The sequence below is a fragment of the Enhydra lutris genome, unplaced genomic scaffold (assembly GCF_002288905.1).
Source record: "Enhydra lutris kenyoni isolate GAN:26980312 unplaced genomic scaffold, ASM228890v2 scaffoldscaffold20, whole genome shotgun sequence".
NCBI lineage: Eukaryota > Metazoa > Chordata > Mammalia > Carnivora > Mustelidae > Enhydra > Enhydra lutris.
Window position 1 is genome coordinate 19,958,872 of NW_019154104.1, and position 19,048 is coordinate 19,977,919.

The 19,048-nt window shown below is 47.3% G+C and overlaps 2 protein-coding genes across 4 annotated transcripts in view; one reads left to right on the forward strand and one right to left on the reverse strand.

Annotated features, from left to right (window-relative positions):
• Positions 1 to 286: 286 nt before the first annotated feature.
• Positions 287 to 13,706, forward strand: LOC111148611 (family with sequence similarity 161 member B). The gene is made up of 9 exons (XM_022505332.1): positions 287 to 343; positions 2,890 to 3,209; positions 4,129 to 4,679; positions 6,194 to 6,540; positions 7,588 to 7,715; positions 9,945 to 10,109; positions 10,340 to 10,439; positions 12,642 to 12,784; positions 13,567 to 13,706. Exons 1-9 carry the CDS (start codon positions 287 to 289, stop codon positions 13,703 to 13,705), a joined length of 1,950 nt encoding a protein of 649 aa, XP_022361040.1. The 3' UTR covers position 13,706.
• Positions 13,707 to 15,110: 1,404 nt separating this feature from the next.
• The window catches only part of LOC111148612 (zinc finger protein 410), a 40,439-nt gene continuing 36,501 nt past the window's right edge, over positions 15,111 to 19,048 (reverse strand). For 2 of the 3 annotated variants that reach the window (XM_022505334.1, XM_022505333.1), the window contains exon 12: positions 15,111 to 15,896. In XM_022505334.1, coding sequence (XP_022361042.1) covers positions 15,858 to 15,896 — 39 coding nt within the window. In that variant the 3' untranslated portion in view covers positions 15,111 to 15,857. The remainder of the gene's footprint in view (positions 15,897 to 19,048) is intronic. The other variant, XM_022505335.1, reaches the window with a different exon arrangement.

Genomic DNA, 19,048 nt, shown 5'->3' on the forward strand with positions numbered 1-19,048 from the left:
CTCTTCCGGAACAGAACTCTCCAATCACTAGCTGCTTCCGCCCCGGCCTCAGAGCCGGAAATAGAACGCGCAAAGACTAGGCCAATCAGAAAATGACTCTTGCCAACTTGGGCGGGAAAGATCAGAGGCTTCCTGGGAAGGGGGACTGGCTCAGGCATCCGCCTGGGAGCCAATCAGAGGCCAAAGCCAGAAGGGGGCGGAACCTAATCTTGCAGCTAGTACCGTCCGCGCACTAGCGCGTAGCCGGAGCTGTCACCGCCGCCTCGGTCTCTGCCCCGCGGAGAAGATGACCATCGGGAGGGCTGCAGGAGCCCTCAGTGTAGGCGCTCAGTGGAGCCGTCAGGTGAGGAGAGAAGGAGAGGAATTGAGTCTGCGCCCCGGAAAGGAATCTCTAAGAGAGGAAACCGCTTGACGTTGCCTTGGAGACAGGGGCGTGTCTCAGGGGGGCGTGGGATTAAAATCCGCAGCGTTTGAGGCCCCGCAGGCGGACTCCCGAAGGGGTTGAGCCTTACGTCAGGCCCTTCCTAGAACCACAGCGATTTCCCTTGGTTTTCGCTTATCCTGTCAACTACCCTAGAACTGACTGATAGTCCGATGTTGTCCCCATTTTGTAGAAAAGAAAACTGAGGCATAGAGAGACTAAGATTTGCAATTAGAGGGGCGCCTGGGTGGCTCAGTCAATTAAGCCTCTGCCTTCCGCTCAGGTCATGATCCCAGGGTCTTGGGATGGAGCCTCACTTCGGGCTCCCTGCTCAGCGGGGAGTCTGCTTCTTCCTCTGCCCCTCCCCCAAACTCGTGTGCTCTCTCTCGCGCGCTCTCTCTCTCTCTCTCTCTCTCAAATAAATAAGATCTTAAAAAAAAAATAGAAAAAGAAATTTGCCACGGAATCCATACAGAAAGTAGATTGGTGGTTGCTTAGGGCTGGCAGCGAGGGAAGGGTTGGAAAGACTAAGCAAAATACGGAGTGACTACTAAATAGTATGGGCTTTCTTTCTTTTTTCTTTTTTTTAAAGATTTTATTTATTTATTTGACAGAGATCACAAGCAGGCAGAGAGAGGGGGAGAAGTAGGCTCCCCGCTGAGCAGAGAGCCAGATGCCAGGCTTGATCCCAAGACCCTGAGATCATGACGTGGGCTGAAGGCAGAGGCCTAACCCACTGAGCCACCCAGGGTCCCGCCAGTATGGGCTTTCTTTGGGGTGATTAAAATGCTCTAAAATTGATGGTGGTGATGGTTGCACAGCTTTGTGAATATACTAAAGCCCATTGCATTGTACTCTTTCCGTAAGTGAATTGTTTGAATTGTATGGTGTCTGAATTATATCTGGATAAAGTCATTTTTAAAAAATTTTCCCAAGATCACATGGTCCTCAGTAGCAGCGCAAGGGCTGGAGCACATTCTTTGACTCGGAATCCAGTGTTCTTTTCAGTATTAGAGCTGGACCTTAGAGAATCATCCCCAAGTGTCACCTGGAGGCCTGTAGGAGCCTGTGCTCCATGTGCAAGCAGTCATCTTATCCCGCCCAATCCTGGCCCCACACCTGCTTCTCTAAGGATATCTCATACCACTGTCCTCCGGCCACCCTGGCCCTCCTTTTGCCTCTCCAAGAGCCAAGTTTATTCCTGCTTCAAGGCCTTTGCATTTGCTTTTCCTTGAACCCAGAACCCTCCTACCCCAGCTCTTAGCAAGGCTGGCTCCCTCTCATCAATGAGGTGTTCAGTCGAAAACCCCTCCGCGATGAGAAAGTAAAAGTCAGCCCAAGACCGAGAAACTACGGTGCAGACTGTAACAGACACAGCTAAGGTGAGCCGCCAGATGAGCAGAAAACAGTGTTTCTCACGGGCCACAGCATACCTGCAAAACGATTAAGACCTCCTTCTAAATGATGATGCTTACCTATCAATTACTTACCCAGCCCCACTTTGTTCTAGTTACCGTTGGAATCAAAAGTGCTCACTCGCTCACGGAACCGCGCCCTCTTCAAGACAGCATCCATTCAGAGTGGATACAGAGGGATCCACTCTCCTCCCCAGGATCATTGGGACAAGCCAGCCCCAGGAAAAGCCCTTCCCCCACCCTCTGACTGAAAGCTCCCACCCTATCCCCCCACCCTGCACGTTCCCTTAATTTTTCATGGTGTACTCCATCAAATTAATAAACCTAGCTCTGATTATAGGTACTATTCCCAGTGATTTTTATCTGACGGTCTTTTATCAACAGAACAGCTTCCCAAACCACTTCATCACCACATAATCTCTCAGTTTATGACTTTCATTGACTATATTATCACCTTATATTGTCTGTCTCCCTCTCTCTACAGCACAAGCTTCGTGAATAGGGACCTTGTTTGACTCGTTCTCAGCCTAATGCCCAGTGCACATTAGGCACCAAATAAAGATTTTCTAAAGGAACGGAGTATTGAAATCCACTTTCTAGGACACTGTTCTTTCAGCTAGAACACATTATCTGTCCAGTTAATTATTCATTCCTAGTAAAGGGGTAGATCTTAGGTAGAATAGGAGGAAAGCAGAGGTGCAGACAGGAGGAGCGGGAAAAAGAAGATTGGCAACAAGTAGGTAAAAACCAAATAGGGCAAGGCCCAGAGTGTGGCCAAGGTCTGGGTGGGGTTCCTGGAGTGCAGGGGGCAGAGTGCACGCCGCAGGGCAGGTACTCCGTAACTGCTCACCTGTCTGCTTCTCTTCCCTGCCCTTCAACCAAGCATACCCCATATTCCAATTTGTGAAATTTCTTTAAAGCGAGGAACACATCTTATTTTTCTTCCTTCCCAGTCCCTAGTATACAGAGACTTATTCAAAGTGAAGTTAGCAGTTATGTTTTGAGTAAATTTGAAATGATAGTTGACCCACCATTTATTCTCTTTCACTGTAGGTGTTTCCCCCTAAATCCTCCTCGGACTCGGAGACAGAAGAGGAGCTGTCTGGAGATGGACTGGTTTTGCCCAGGGCTGGCAAACTGGATGACTTCCTCAGCCCAGAGGACTTGACACTTTCGGATTCCGACTCAACTGGGAGCTTTTCCGAGACCCTGGAGGTACTAAAGCAGAAAGGCAGGTGGTGCCTGTTGGAATCCCTTTTTCAGTCTGACCCAGACAGTGGTGAGAACTTCTCCGAAGATGAGGAGGACCTGGAGAGTTTCTTCCAAGACAAAGGCAGGGGGAAGCCACAGGTCCAGGACCCACTGTCTCCGAGGTAAGGCACTTCATGCCCAACTCTGGCCAAGTCCCTTGTGACTCTGGGCCTCATCCTCTTCCTCAGTAAAGACCATTCTGCAAGTTGTCCCTTACCCAGGCTCCAGCTTAGAATCAGCCTTCGGAGCCAAACGTGTTCTGATTCCTATCTAGCCGTCCTAAATCACTTTGGGTTACCCTTAGTCACTCGAAGCACTGGGATTGATTAAAGGGATGCCCTTCTCACTCCCGAGAATAGCAACGAGGTACATTGACGTTGGCCAAGCCCTTCTATATGCGTGTACGCTGCATTTATATAATATTTAATATTTATTTTCTCTTCCCACTAACCCTGTAAGTAGATACTATTTTTGCCATTCTCCAGATGAGGAAATCGAGGTTCCAAGCAAACACTGCTAAAGGTCACATGGCTGGTAATTGTTTGAAGCAAGATTTGAACCTGGGTCTGAGTCTAAAGCCGGGCTCTGTACCACTGCACTGTTCTCCTGCCCATACGAAAATATCAGAATGCAGGGTGCCTCGCTGGCTCAGTCAGTGGAGCGTGCAGCTCTTGATCTCAGGGATGTGAGTTCGAGCCCCGCAGTGGGTGTGGAGATTACTTTAAAAAAAATCTTTACAAGGAAAAAAAAAAACAACAAAAAAACAGAAAATATTAGAATGCAAAGTGGTAATTCGTGAATCAGTTGTGAGAAAAGACTTCCTAATGGGCTGCTAGAAGGCCTGACGGAAAGGAGGGAGGCCCAGTCCAGAGAGGCACAGGCTCAGAGGCCTGTGGGGCCAGGATGTCAGGCTGAGAAGCCAGCTGCCACCTCCTGGGAGGGAGGACAGGGACGAGCAGGAGGAGGGGCCAGCCTCCCGTCTGCCACAGTCCTCCACGTGTCCTCCATGTGTCCCCCAGTGCAGCTGCTTTCTCCCTCTAGGTGCAGCTCCACGAGGCGCTGCAGCTCCCTGAGCAGCCTTCCCTCCGACGATCCCAAGAGTCAGCCCCAGCCACCCCCAGGCTCCAGGCCCCCCTCGCAGCACAGAAGCATCAGCTCCTGGGTGTCTTCCATCACGGTCCCCCGGCCGTTCCGCATGACACTGCGTGAGGCCCAGAAGAAGGCCCAGTGGCTGGCCTCCCCTGCCTCCTTTGAGCAGGAGAGGAAGCAGGCCCAGCGGCAGGGGCAGGAGGAGGCCGAGTGCCACCGGCAGTTCCGGGCGCAGCCGGTGCCCGCGCACGTCTACCTGCCCCTCTACCAGGAGATCACGGAGCGCAACGAGGCCCGCAGGCAGGCAGGGATCCAGAAGAGGAAGGAACTGCTCCTCTCCTCCTTGAAGCCCTTCAGCTTCCTAGCGAAGGAGGAGCAGAGGAAGGAAGCCGCTAAACAGAGGGAGCTGGCCGCCACAGCCAAGGCCAAGGTCCCCAAGCAGAAGGCCACCAGAAGGATTCCCAAGTCTATTCTGGAGCCAGCCCTCGGGGACAAACTCCAAGGTAAAGACCTCCTTCCCACCATGCTGCCTGCTGCCTGGGGCTGCCAAGGGGTGCTGGGGGTACTTAGGCTTGGGGGTCAGCCTGGCTGGGAGATGAACTCATTGCTCTGGAGGCCCGGCCTCCAGGCCACACTCAGGGCAGGCCACGGGCTGGCTCTGTCTGTGTCGTGGGGGAGCCCTGGCAGGAGCGAGTGTGAGAGGTGGCCTGGCATGCCCTAGGTTGGTCCTGTAGCTGCTGTCGGGACACGAACGCATCGGCAGGACCAGTGAGACACCCAAGGGCCAGCTTAGGCCGGTGCCGCCACCAGCTGCTCCCGAGGGAAGCTCCCACACCACCTCATTTCAAGAAATGGGGTTCGGTGAAAGGACTCAGGCTTTATTCATTCAGTAACATGCCAAGCTCCAGGCACTACTGTGTGTGGAATAGACAGACTTGGAGTTGGTGTGCACGCGAGGAAGCCAGATACCAGGTAACAGAACTCACGGATGTGGTGAGTGGTTTACAAGGTTTAAAGCCTCCCCCCTCACGGAGCACAGGACACAGGGACCTCATTTCAGATGTGGTGAGGCGGTGGGAGCAGCCAGCGAAGGTCCCGGGGAAAGAGAGCACTGAGGCAACCCCTGAAGGAAGGGAAGAGGGAGGAAGAGTGAGGAAGAGTGAACCAGAGAGAACAGGGCAGAGGTCAGAAGAAGCAGAACACAGTCACAGGACAGGGGAGAGAAGCAGGAGTGGGGAGGGAGAGGCAGGCCCCGGGCAGACCTGGGGGCTTGTAGGCGGTGGGAGAAGGTTGGATTTCCTCCCAAGGGCACTGGGGAACCCCTCAAGGGCTTTAAGGAGGGGCTTGGGATCAGATCCGCAGCCCAGGAAGACCACTCAGATGCGGTGGTGGAGATGGTTAAGGGGGGAGGAACAGGCCCGGAGGGTGTTGGTCTACAGGACCCCGTGTGGACAGTTCAGTGGAGAGATTGTGAAATGAGCAGCAGGGACGGTGAGGAGAGGCCAGGCTGGAGCATGGTTAAAGAGCAGAGACCGCAGAACTTGGGACTGACCAGAGACAGCAGGCGAGAGTGATTTGGGCAACAGCGTGGGCCTCTGGGTGGATAGCGGGTACTTGCCCTGAGTCTGGGGGACCTGGGAGAGGGGGGTGACCGGCCCGCCTCGCCAGCTCCACCTCTGAAGAAGGAACCACAGAAAGCAGTCGGTACCCGTGGTGTCCGTGGTGGCTGCCTCTGCGGCCTGCTGGTACCTGGCAGCCGTGTTCTGGCCAACGTTTATGAACGAACTCTCCAGAAAAGACAAAGCAAGCCGATTTGTAGTGTTTGCCATTGTCCGTCGTGTAAGCACAGCTCTCCTGGCCGACAGGGAGCGTCCCGTATGGAGTCAGCTGCTGCCCGAAATTCCTGTGGAAGCTGTCGGTCGGCTCCGGCACCCTCCGCTAGGGCTTCACAGGGAATATTCTCCAAGCACAGGCAGATCTCCTCTCACCCATCACCACCCTGACTTCTTCTCCACAGAAGCGGAACTCTTCAGGAAAATTCGCATCCAGATGAGAGCCCTAGACATGCTCCAGAAGGCCGCCTCCCCTATCGCCCCCTCCGGCGGCCGGGCGAGCCCACAGCCGCGCGCAGCTACCCGAACCCAGAAGGAAAAGCTTGCGTTTCTGCACATGGACTTTGGATTCCAGCCTCGTGTGAATCCTGCCGTCCCTGACTACGAAGGCCTTTACAAGGCCTTCCAGAGAAGAGCTGCCAAGAGAAGGGACACCAGAGAGGGGACTCGCAACAAGCCCTTCTTGCTGAGGACTGACAGCCTGCGTCGCACTCCGCGGTCCTGTGATGCCACCACATCTGGAGGGAGAAGGGTGAGAGCCCAGGCAGCTGCAGGAGGGTCGGGGCCTGGGACCCAGCACACGGGCCAGTCTCGATGGGAGGCACTTCTCATGACATTTTCCTGTCTTTTTTTAAAAAAACACTGGCTCAGGGGTGCCTAGGTGGCTCAGTCAGTTAAGGAACTGCCTTTGGCTCAGGTCATGGTCCCGGGGTCGTGGAATCGAGTCCCGCATCGGGCTCCCTGCTCAACAGGGAGTCTGTTTCTCTCTCTGCCTGCTGCTCCCCCTGCTTGAGCATGTGTGCAAGCGCGCTCTCCCTCTCTCTGATAAATCAATCAATCTTGAAAAATAAACTTAAAAAATTAAAAAGAAACACTGGCTCCTTATAAAAGACTGATGAATCATTGACCTCTACCCCTGATACTAATAATACATTATATGTTAATCAATAGAATTTTAATTTTTAAAAACTTAAAAAAAATAAAATTAAAATAAAAACACTGGCTCCGCTGTAAGCTCCACAGTTCCTATAAACTTAGAACCATAATAATACTTCCTTTCCTTGCCTTCCGAGAGGGAACTTTTCTAGAGAAATTTTGCAGAAATAAGTCCAAGCAAGTCTAGAAAGTAGGGAGTTGGGATCAATTGCTCACAACCCTATATCAATCATAAAGAACTCTTCCCATCTGATTTTTTTTCAAATATTTTATCCATTTATCTGACAGAGATCACAAGGAGGCAGAGAAGCAGGAGGTGGTGGGGGGGGGGAAGCAGGCTCCCTGCTGAGCAGAGAGCCTGATATGGGGCTCGATCCCAGGACCCTGGGATCATGCCCGGAGCTGAAGGCAGAGGCTTTAACCCACTGAGCTACCCAGGTGCCCCACTTCTCATCTGATCTTAAAACTTTAGGATTGATATCCAACTCTAGGCCTAGTAATAAACTCATTACTCTTTCCATAATCCCAGGGTGGGGAAAAGGATTCTCGGTCTGACTAGTCCTTCACTGAAAATGAATCATAGTTAGAATAGAAACTCATCACACATTGCTGTCCCATCAATACCAACCTTTGTTTCTTCTAGGACTCTCCACAGCCACCAGCCACACCCCTGCCAAGGAGCCATTCTCTGAGTGGCCTTGCTTCCCTCTCTGCCAACACCCTCCCTGTGCACATCACAGACGCCACCAGGAAGAGGGAATCTGCGGTCAGGTGAGTGGTTGAGCCCAAGACCTTGGCCTAGGATGGAGATCAATGGTCAGAGCTTGGATCTTGACCCCAGTGCTAGAAACCATCCTGCTGCTGGGCCTCCTCTCCGGTTATCGGAGAGACCTATGGGGTGGAAGAGAACGCTGATCTGGACAGGAATACACGTCACCCTCCACACGCAGTGCTGGAGAACACCCGGCCATCACTCAGCAGGTACTCACAGGGAACTTACTCTGTGCCAGTTACAATGTTAAGGCTGGAAATGCCTTATGGAACCTCTAGTTTATTTATTTATTTATTTATTTTTTAAAGATTTTATTTGTTTATTTGACAGAGATAGATCACAAGTAGGCAGAGAGAGAGAGAGGGAAGCAGGCTCCCTGCTGAGCTGAGAGCCCGATGCGGGACTCGATCCCAGGACCCTGAGATCATGACCTGAGCCGAAGGCAGAGGCTTAACCCACTGAGCCACCCAGGTGCCCGGAACCTCTAGTTTAGTATACCTAGTATGAAATACAGAAAAGCAAAGTTGTTACCATATTTTGTAAGAAATGCATTGGTGGGGGAAACACAGGGAAACTTGGGAGCACTGGATAGCCTGGGGCAGGGGTCTCTTTAATCTCTGAAGAATGAGGAATTAGCCAAAGGCTGGAAAGAAGGTTCCAGAGAGAACAACATGGGTGAAGACCCACAGATGAAAGAGGGAGCCGTTAGGAACAGGAATTCAGAGAAGCGTGATGGCAGGTGGTGGACCTGGTCACAAAGAGAAGGCATCTACCACGCAGCTTTAACTGTCTGAGGTTCATCTTTGGGGAATTATCAGAAGTTGGTTGGGAAGCAGGAGCCTCCTTACTTTTTAATTCTTTAACTGACCTGACTCTGTCGTAGTATTGCTCTCATCAGACCAGCACCCTGGCAAGAGTTCCTCTGCTAGACGTCTGAGCTGAAGTTGGCAGGCAAGGTCATGGCAATAATGCGCACAAGGCTGAGCTCCGGGAGAGGACTGGCATCTTAGTGCTTTCCTGTGGGGCTCAGAGAGGAGCACTCGGGACCTACTTGGCTCTTTAGGACACGCAACAGTGATCTTAGAAATGTATTTAGGGGGCGCCTGGGTGGCTCAGTGGGTTAAGCCTCTGCCTTCGGCTCAGGTCATGATCTCAGGGTCCTGGGATCAAGCCCCACATCAGGTTCTCTGCTTGGCGGGGAGCCTGCTTCTCCCTCTCTCTCTGCCTGCCTCTCTGCCTGCTTGTGATCTCTGTCAAATAAATAAATAAAATCTTTAAAAAAAAGAAAGAAAGAAATGTATTTAGAATCCAAGGGATACTCCCTTCTTCCTCAGATTTCTTAGGGCTACTGAGTGAAGGCTACGTGCATCAGTATCCTGAGGCCCCAGTAAGATAAGCCTTATGAACGGGAAGCTCGCACCCCTAGGGGATGTCTGTATTTACTTCCCAGCAACAGGGAGTTTGATACCATGGCAGACTCAACTTTCATGCCTTCCTTCCTAATCTGTTCATTTGAATGTAAATATCCAAATGCAAGAGTCTTGACTGTTTTTTCTTTTGGTAGAACTCTCCATAGCACCTTGTCAAATGATACTTACACAAACTAAGTGCTGTAAATTAACCCCAAACTGCAGGGAAAGAGGCCTGTTTTCAGTTCTCTGTGAAAATGCAGATTTGTATTCCCAAGGGCTCGTGAATCCAGGCACCTTCGAGCACAGTGGTCAAGGGCAGAGGCTTGGGAGTCGGACATCCTGGTTCAGATCTTGGCTTCTCCACTGGCTTGCTGGGTGGGTTTGAGGAAGTGGCTTACCCTTTCTGAACCTCGATCTCCTAGCCTATAAAAAGAGGGGCTTATAGTTCTCACCTCATAGGGCAGTTAGGAAGATAATGGATATAAAGCACTTGATTCCTTTCTCCACTCGGTTCAGAGTAGAGAGCTCAGCAAACGGCAGCTCTCAGGATCATCTCATTTCCAGACAGGCCAGAAGCATGAGTACAAGGATATTTTAACTCATATGTTTTTTCAGTTCAGTTAATGAACTTCTCCTGGGGCAGAAGATTACTGTGTCCGTAGTGCTGGGAAGGCTTCATCTGCCCATCTCAGAATCTTATTCTTTCTGAAATGCCCTTCATAGAAAACACCATTTTCCTTTCCAGAGAGGTTACTAAGATTGCTTTCAGATATACTCAAGTTGGTCATCTGTATGGTTTTTGCCTCCTCTCTTTAGAAGTTCACTTGAAAAAAAGGACAAAGCAGATGGGAGTACTCAGTGGTTGGAGATGCACAAAAAGAAGTGTCAAGCGATGTCTAAATCCGTGACCTTGCGCGCCAAAGCCATGGATCCCCATCAAAGCCTGGAGGAAGTGTTCAAAGCAAAGCTGAAAGAGAATCGGTCAGTGTCCTCCGTGTGTCAAATGGTGCCTGTCTTGGGATCCAGTAGATCATGAGCCTTGAAAAATGGCAAAAGGAGTTTTTAGACTCCTATAATCGCACACAGTCAAGGATTTTGCTAGGCACAGTTGGGAATTTACAATGACCTTGGGAATTACTCTGCGTAATTGGAGTGAAGGCTATTCCAGATTGGAAAAAGAGAATTCATTCTAAGAACCTTGTTAATTCCAGGAACAATGACCGTAAAAGAGCAAAAGAGTATAAGAAAGAATTGGAAGAAATGAAGAAGAGAATACAGACAAGGCCCTACCTCTTTGAACAAGTTAGCAAGGTAAAACTAAACCATCATTCATTTTCTTTCAGTTTTGGATGAAAGGGCTCTTGAAAATGATGGAACAGTTTTTTTGTTTCTTTTTAAAGACTGTATTTATCAGAAAGAGTGAGAGAGAGAAAGAGACAAGGGAGAGCACAAGTGGGGGCGGGGTTAGAGGGAAAGGGAGAAGCAGGCTCCCCTCTGAGCAGGGAGACTGATGCGGGACTCGATCCCAGGATCTCATGACCTGAGCCAAAGGCAAATACTTAAATAACTGAGCTACCCAGGCATCCCCATGATGGAACAGTTTAATATCTGGGTATTAATTTCCTTGGGCTCAGGAAGATTCTAAATTAGGCCTGTTATTAACTACCATCCCCCTCCCCTCCCAAGTACATAGTGCAGTGGTGAATGCTGCTTGGGACTGATTTCATCCAAGACAGGACTCCAGAGGCATCTATAAAGGATTTCACTTCCTGGAGTGTTTGCTGCGGTCTGGCTTTCAGTTTGAATCACGGTGAGGGCTAAATCCCACATACCCAGTGACAGTTTGGCTGTGTCAGTGAGACGATCTTTAACTTGCTAACAGCATCGCTCCCCCTGCAGTGCTGCTACCCTGGGCATCCCCAGCCTCCAGAGCTGTGGCCCATTTATGGGTCTCCAGACATTGGTATGCTCACCAGCACCCCAGAAAGTCCTTTTCAGATTAAGTGGCTTTCAGGATAGAAGAATCATTTTAAGGTGTTCTCTAGACCTTTAGGGAAGTTGCACCCAGTTGAGATCTGGTCTCCCTAAGGAGGCTCTGGAGTGTCTGAAGCTGGTTCGGATGAACGGCCTCAGAAAGGCCGCCATCCCCGGGGATTTGGGGTTCTATCAGGCTCTGCAGATCCCTCTTCTCTCCAGTTTCAGATAAAAGTTGGGGTTTCCTAGTGACCTGATTCCAGCAGCTGGACATCATCTCCCATCTTACAGCCAGTGTGTTATCTTATCTAGGCATTTCCCGGGTACACTCCTCCCCCCACCATATATACCACACACAGACTCATACACGCTGGATGGTCTTGGGTTTACTTAGCAACTAGCATTGCTCAAATCTCTCATAATGCCCTTTCCTCTTTATGTTAATTTTTTTCAAGCAAAGCTCACCCTCAGATCACAACAGATCTATCCTGTTAAGAGTGTTTTGTTAGGGGCCCCCAGGTGGCTCAGTGGGTTAAAGCCTCTGCCTTCAGCTCAGGTCATGATCTCAGGGTCCTCGGATCAAGCCCCGCATCGGGCTCCCTGCTCAGTGGGATGCTGGCTTCCCCCACTCTCTCTGCCTACTTGTGATCTCTCTTTGTCAAATAAAATCTTTTTTTTTTTTTTGAAGAGTGTTTTGTTACATTTTAGTGGGTTTTTCTTTTTACATGTATATTTTAGTGTTGATGATTTTTTATTTTTTTTTAGTTTATTTACTCTAATCAGAGAGAGAGCACGAGCGGGAGGGGCAGAGGGAGAGAGAATCTCAAGTAGACTCTGCACTGAGTGTGAAGCCGGACTCGAGGCTCAGTCCCAGGACCCTGAGACCATGACCTTGAGCCAGAACCAAGAGTTGGACACTTAACAAACTACACCACCCAGGCACCCCTGGTTGTTTTCAAATCTTAAAATGTTTTTAAGTCCATGTTTTCATCTGAGTCTCACTTGATCTTCCAAAAATCTAAATCTTTTCTTCTCAAAGGTGGGTCCCAAATCAATTGTTGGCATCTGCTGGGAGTATAGATATACAGAACTGTCAGCCTTATCTGAGACCTACCCAATGAGAATTTACATTAATAACAAGACCTTCAGGTAGTTCCTGTGCACTTTTTTTTTTTTTTTAAGATTTTATTTATTTATTTGACAGAGAGAGTGAGCACAGGCAGATAGAGTGGCAGGCAGAGGCAGAGGGAGAAGCAGGCTCCCTGCTGAGCAAGGAGCCCGATGTGGGACTCGATCCCAGGAGGCTGGGATCATGACCTGAGCCGAAGGCAGCTGCTTAACCAACTGAGCCACCCAGGCATCCCTCCTGTGCACTTTTAAGGCTAGAAAAAGCTCTAAGAAATTTTCATGCACATTGGTGCCCAGCATTAATGGGGGGTTGGGGTAGGGGGCAATTATAGGCATACGGATTAAGCAAGTGATTTCGAATTACCTGATAATTCACAAGACAGCTACAGCAGATTAATTTCCATTCCACAGGACCTTGCCAGAAAAGCTGCAGAACAACGGTATCGAGACACCCTGAAGCAGGCTGGGCTCGATGAAGACTTTGTGAGGAGCAAGGGTCAGGGCAGCCGGGATGAACAGCAGCGGGGGCAGTCAGAAAGCAGTGATTGTCCCAGGTAATCTCAGATCCTCCTTGTTATCCGCAGCTCTTGAACCGCCATCCCTCCCGATGCCACCACTCGTGTGTTTTGAGATCACAATCCTGTATATATGGAATACTAACCCAGAGATCCCCACATAACACATTTAAATTGGGAGAATAGTGCAGTTGTGAATAAAATATAACCATTGTATATGGGCTGTAGATTCCTTCAATTTGAAACAGATCATTTGTCCAATTCTACTTCCAGGGCCATTAGTCAAAAATATCTCCACTTTACTTTTGAGGAACAAACGTTATGTGTGTCTGTGGGTGTAAAGGTGCCCCAATGTGTATTTTTACTTACTATAAAATGATAAAACTATTTTCCTAGCACTTTTTATTTTGTTTGGATAACTGAAGGTAAAAACCTGTATTGAGCCACAATAAAAGCTATACTGTCCTGAACAATCAAAGCCTTTCTTTTCCCCTCAGCATGGTCATCGTGGCTTGTTAAAAATCTAGCACTCATTAAAGAAGTAATTCATTAAAAAAAAAAAAGTAATTCATTAGTAGCACCCCTCCTTTGGTATCATATAAGTGAAGGGGAGAAAAGCATACTATCACCATTATTCTCAACTTTGTTTTGTTTCTTAAATCCTAATGGCCCCTCCCTTAATTCCTATCCCAGTTTCCCCCCTAGAAATTTCCCTTTACACCCCATATAAAATAATGAACATGTTGAAAACATCCTTCAGCCTTACATAATGCTTTTAATTAAAAACATTTTATTTCATAATGCTTTAATTTCTTCTGTAGCACCCATGAAACTACAAAACTCAGCACCAGAAATCCACAGCAGGATTTAGAAGAATCTCTACAAGAGCCTACAAGCCCCAAGAAAGAACTGGAAGAGCTGTCTTATGAACTACTAGATAATTGCAAATCACTTGCTTAATCAGTAACACTTAAAATTACTGCTTTTCAATATTAACCAGCTAACTTGGGGGTTGAGTCAAGGCAGGAAAACTTGGCTTCTGAGTCAATGGCTACTCTTGGAGGATGGGGAAAAGAGAAATAGCAGGGGGGAAAAGCAGGTAACAAACAGGGAATGAATGGTTTAAGTAGATCAAAGTAAAAAACCTCAGGGCAGAGGACCAGAGCTGAGTTAAGCATTCTTGATTTGTGCCTCCTACTTTAAAAAAAGGGCACAAGCCCAAATGCCTACAAGGGGCTAGTTAGGAAACCAATGGATCACATGCGCTAGGTATGAAATAGTAGGAGTCAGTAGAGACCAGAGTCTCTGCTAGAACACAGGCCCAGAATTGCCAGATCAACCCAGTTTCAACAGAAGCCAGAAATTTGCATGTTGACAACTAATTTAAAAATTACTTAGAAATATTGCGTGGAGGTAACAAAACAACTGCAGGATGACACGCTTGCAACTTTTGCTACAGGGTCTCTCAACCTCAGTACTATTGGCATTTTGCGCCAGAGGAGTCTGTGTTGGGCGTTGGGCGGTGGGAGAGGGCGCTGTCCTTACACTGTAGAATGTTTAGCAGCATCCTGGGCTCCTACTCACAAGATGCCAGTAACTCCCTCTCCCCTAGTTGTGACGAACAAAAATGTCTAGTCTAGATATTGCCACATGTGGGGGCAGGCAAAAATACTCCCAGTTAAGAACCATGCTATAGTATAAAAGTAAGGCTACAGGAAGTAAAAACTGGTAATTTAAGAATACAGGAAATTGACATGAACTCAATCTACGTAACAAAGGATGATTATGCATGTCATTAACAAATTAAGAACTATATTTATTTATTACAGCAGTTAATTCTGTCCTGTTATTTGCTTAGAATATGCCACTGTGTGCATGGTATGGAAGTGTCAGCATGAGGTTCATTTTAAATAAATGTGAAAATTCTCTGACAGCCATGATTTTCGATCAGTTAGTGATCTCTGGAACACTCTTCTCACCAATGATTGATTAGATATTCTCTATCAGCTGTAGAGACAGGATGATAGCAAGAGTGCCTACTCGTAAAAGAAGCACATTTCTCATGTTTTTGTTTTTGTTTAGCTTTCTGGAAAAATTCAGAAGTATCTGTTGTTATTGCCATTTTTCTAGACTCAGACATGGCCCCTTCTGGTGACGACAGAGCGGTACTATGATAACTACTACCTAGGTTTTCTAGTTAGAGAGGAAGCTGCTCGTGTCCCGTTCCCCAAGACTCCTGGGCTCAGTTTTTCCTGCATGGAATCCAAAGGGACAATCAGTGCCCTCTCTTAAAGGGAAAGCCTGAACTATTTTCTTAATCTCCTAAGAAAATAGGTTTTGTCCAAAACAAGGAACCAAAGAACTGACTGGGCTCTCTTGTTTATTTAAAGGGAAAACAACTGAAGCTGTGAATCATGTGGTATTTAACTTAAAAAAAAAAAAACCAAAAAACAAAAAACCTTCAACATGCTACTGTATATTCCATAAACAAAGCAAAGTGACCAAGTAAGTGGATATGACAAGATAGTACCTCAGCCCGGGCCAGGTAGGGATTCAAGTAATTTATTTTTTTGCAGCCCAGGGGCAGAGAGTCTCTTACTCAGGTTGCTAAAGGGAGAATGCCACAGCAGAACTGACATCCCTCCCTTCTCGAAAGCAACAAGGCATCTTGAAAGCTCAACTTCTTGGTGAAGTTTTGTGGTTGGTGGCAGGACTTAGTTCATCCATATGAAAAGACAGCTGAGCCTGGGATGTAAATTCTTCAAAGGAAAATCCCCTTCTAAGAGTCATACCGAAGAAATTTCAGCCAACACATAATCAAATTCCCTTTTGGGAGAAGTCCATCCCAAAATTTCATAGTGGGAAGAGAGGTAGGTACAGTTACCCAGCCCACATTCACTGCTTTCGTCCTTGTCTGGATCAGATGTGGTTTGAAAAGAAGCGCTCCCACACTCATCATCTCTGTCCGGGAAGGTGAACAGAGGCAGAAGCGGGGTCCTGTCCTTCACAGATTCATTCAGTTCTAGCAGACCACGAGCCAGAAGCATCCTGTTCCCACTATGTGCACTCTGGGATCAGACAGAGCTCCTCTTCCAGGAGTCGGTGTCCATGCTCATGTCCGGCTTTCAGTTAATTCTCCTTGGTTTAGTAACTGTAAAAGATTAAAACCAAATCTGGAATAGGCTACCAATGACTAATGGGAAAAAGAATTCGTACTACAGAAAAGGTGGGGAGGGGGGAAATGCACAGCTGGGGTGAGTCAAGGCTGTCTAGCTCCAAAGCAAGAGACACATGTAGACTGAGAGATCTCCTTCACGTCCTGGCCTTGGGACAGCGTTTGGCCACTTCATGATGCTGGCATTTCCACTATGGCAATAAAAGATCCTGAGTCCATAAGCCAAACTATTGTTTGTGTGGTCACGTCCTTGCTCGTCTGTGCTGGAGGCATCCATACTTACAGATTCATCATTCATCAGAAATGGTGGAACTAAAAATCTTACGTCAATCAGTGTTAGTCCAAAGTACAGGCAGAATGCTCGCTCGAGCAGAAGTAAGAGGAATGGGAAGCTGTTCCCAATGAGTTCCATACAAGAGCTAGAACATACACTTGTAAGGAATCCAGGGATTCCGAGGGCTTAAAAAGATACCTCTGGAGTCTCAAGAGGGCGGCAGCTAAAACAGACTTTCTACTCTACACCCAAGGCTTTCTGTTGAAAGGTGATTCTGTGCAATAATTGATAAACTTCGGTTCCATTTTATTATGAGAAAGATGAGAATAACACAGTGAAATTCAGAGTAACAATTTGGCTTAGTAAAATATATCCAGATAAATTCCTGTGATGATGATAGATTTACTTGATGATCTCAATTTGGATGAAGGTTATTTATACAGTAGAATTTAATAAGACAGAACACAAAGAAATTTAAACAAAATTTAAAGAAAAGTTTAAAAATTTAAAGAAACCAAGAATTTCATGTGATGCTGTGTGGTAGGGATGTATGTATGAATGATGTCGTTTTAATCTACACCAAGACCCAGGTGCTCACACTCAAATTTAGTAATGGCACTTTATGAAAAATCTTAAAGAATTTGTCATTTGTTTTCATCTTTTGGGGGGACAAATTCTGATATATTCAAGCCTAGCTGACAATCATTTACACTGCCTCCTGAGTTCAAGAATGTCAGCACAGTGTGACTACAGAACCCCATTTGGGATGCCTTTTAGTCAGCAGAGGTCTGAAAGCCCTGGGGTCCCAATTAGGCTGGCACAGTAAGTTCTCTGATTTGCAGGAAACTGGGTAACACTGAAGGGAAAATAAAAATTGTCTAATCTGAACCACCTGAATAAGATGTAGTTTTGATATATTTCCCATGATATTTTTTTAAGAGGATAAGGCTTTTTAAAAAAATCATTATTTATTTATTTTTAAGCAATCTCCACACCCAATATAGGGCTCAGACTCACCACCCCGAGATCAAGAGTCCCATACTCTGCCGACCTAAGCCAACAAGGTGCCCTCCCATGATAAATTCTGATGCTTGCTTTGGTTATTCTCTGATATTCTTGATAAGCTTATTTTTAGAGCATATTTACAGGAGTCCAAGTATAAGAGCATCATTAATTCTTTCAGGTCGGATCTACAATGTGTGATTATCTCCAAAGCCAGAGTTTGAAATGGACATGTGTTAGTTTAGACTGCAAACAGCCGGGATGTCTGGGTGGCTCAGTCAGTTAAGCATCTGACTCTTGGTTTCGGCTCAGGTCATGATCTCGGGGTTCTAAGACTGAACCCATTCAAACTCAGGTAAATCTGCTTAAGACCCTCTCTCACTTTGCCCCTCCGCCCTGCTCTCTCTCTGACTCTCAAAAAAAAAAAAAAAAAAAAAAAAAATCTTAAAAAAAAAAAAAAAAAGGATTGAAATAGCCTTCTTCTATCTGCGAATCCTTGAAGAATCCGCATTCCTCAGTCACTGGAGGGAGGTCAGTTAGTACCAGGAGCTTAGATGGGGAAGAGGACTAAACCTGGAGTCTTGAGGAGCTGGTAGGTTAAAAAAATGAAGGTATCAGAGGATGTGGTCAGCTTGCCATGATAAGGAAAAGGAGGGATGATCAGTGGGAATGCCTGTGGTAAGAGAAAAGTAATAGAGGTAACAGTGAAGGAAACAGAAGTGAGGTTCGGACAGAAGGTGAGTTTGTAAATATGTAATGACCCATGCGGGAAAAGTAATCATCCAGGACTTTCAGTACACTAAGGGCAGCACTTTCTTCTTTGTACTGTTAATATTTTTCTTTTTTTTTAAAGATTTTATTTCTTTATTTGACAGAGTATGATCACAAGTAGGCAGAGAGGCAGGCAGAGAGAGAGAGGAGGAAGCAGGCTCCCTGCCCAGCAGAGAGCCCAATGCTTTAACCCACTGAGCCACCCAGGCGCCCCTGTACTGTTAATATTTTTCTAAGAAGTGTCTGGGGCTTCCATCATGAAATTGGGTGCTTAGGGCCTGTACACCTTTAGTGTCCTCCTGGATGAAGGCCGAGTTTTGTTTTTTATAGGTGGTCCATGGTACCGTGTCCGTCTGAGGCTGTGAGTGAGCATCACCCAGACAAGGACACTCTGAAGCCAATTCCAAGACCCACGTGCCTAGGTCCAAAGGGAACAAATGTGCTGTTACTGGACTCCGCACGCACAAATCAGACCATGTCAGACCTGGCTGAAAACCTTCCAGTGGCTCCCCACTGTCCCAGGATAAAATCATGTCCTTGAAGTGAGGCCTTCAACAGAGAAACCAGCTTCTCTTCCCTGCTCCCACTCTCCATTCCACCTTCCATCCTCCTCAACCCTTTGTGGTTCCACAGTTGAGCCCGGCTCCCACACCTTCTGCGCTGTACACCTTGCTACCTTTATGCCTGTTACTTTCTTCCAGTCCCTTCCACTTCTCCGTCAAGATAACAGCTCTTCATCCCTCAGGCCTCAACTTAAACTCTGAAACTTACTTGCTGATGTCCCCCAAGACTAGTACTTACTACACTGTATAAAAATTGCCTGTTTATTGATCTGTCCCCCTTCCCATTCTCTCTTACCATGTAACTCAGGGGGCACAATTTTGTACAGTTATAAAAGGCAGAGGTTCGAAGTCTGACTCTAAGCTCTTTGAGGCAGAAACTGTACCTTGTTTACTATTGTTCAGTACCCAACAGAGGGTCTTGCACACATTAGGTACATAGTATCTGTTGACTAAGTTTTTATACATCTGGCATTTATCTAAGGAAACCTGAAATGCTTCAGTTAAAAAAAAAAAAAAAA

Coding starts and splice junctions, on each gene's coding strand:
- LOC111148611 (XM_022505332.1), top strand. CDS start 287: ATGACCATCGGGAGGGCTGCAGGAGCCCTCAGTGTAGGCGCTCAGTGG. Junction 344..2,889: donor GCGCTCAGTGGAGCCGTCAG/GTGAGGAGAGAA, acceptor CTTTCACTGTAG/GTGTTTCCCCCTAAATCCTC. Junction 12,785..13,566: donor GAAAGCAGTGATTGTCCCAG/GTAATCTCAGAT, acceptor TTTCTTCTGTAG/CACCCATGAAACTACAAAAC.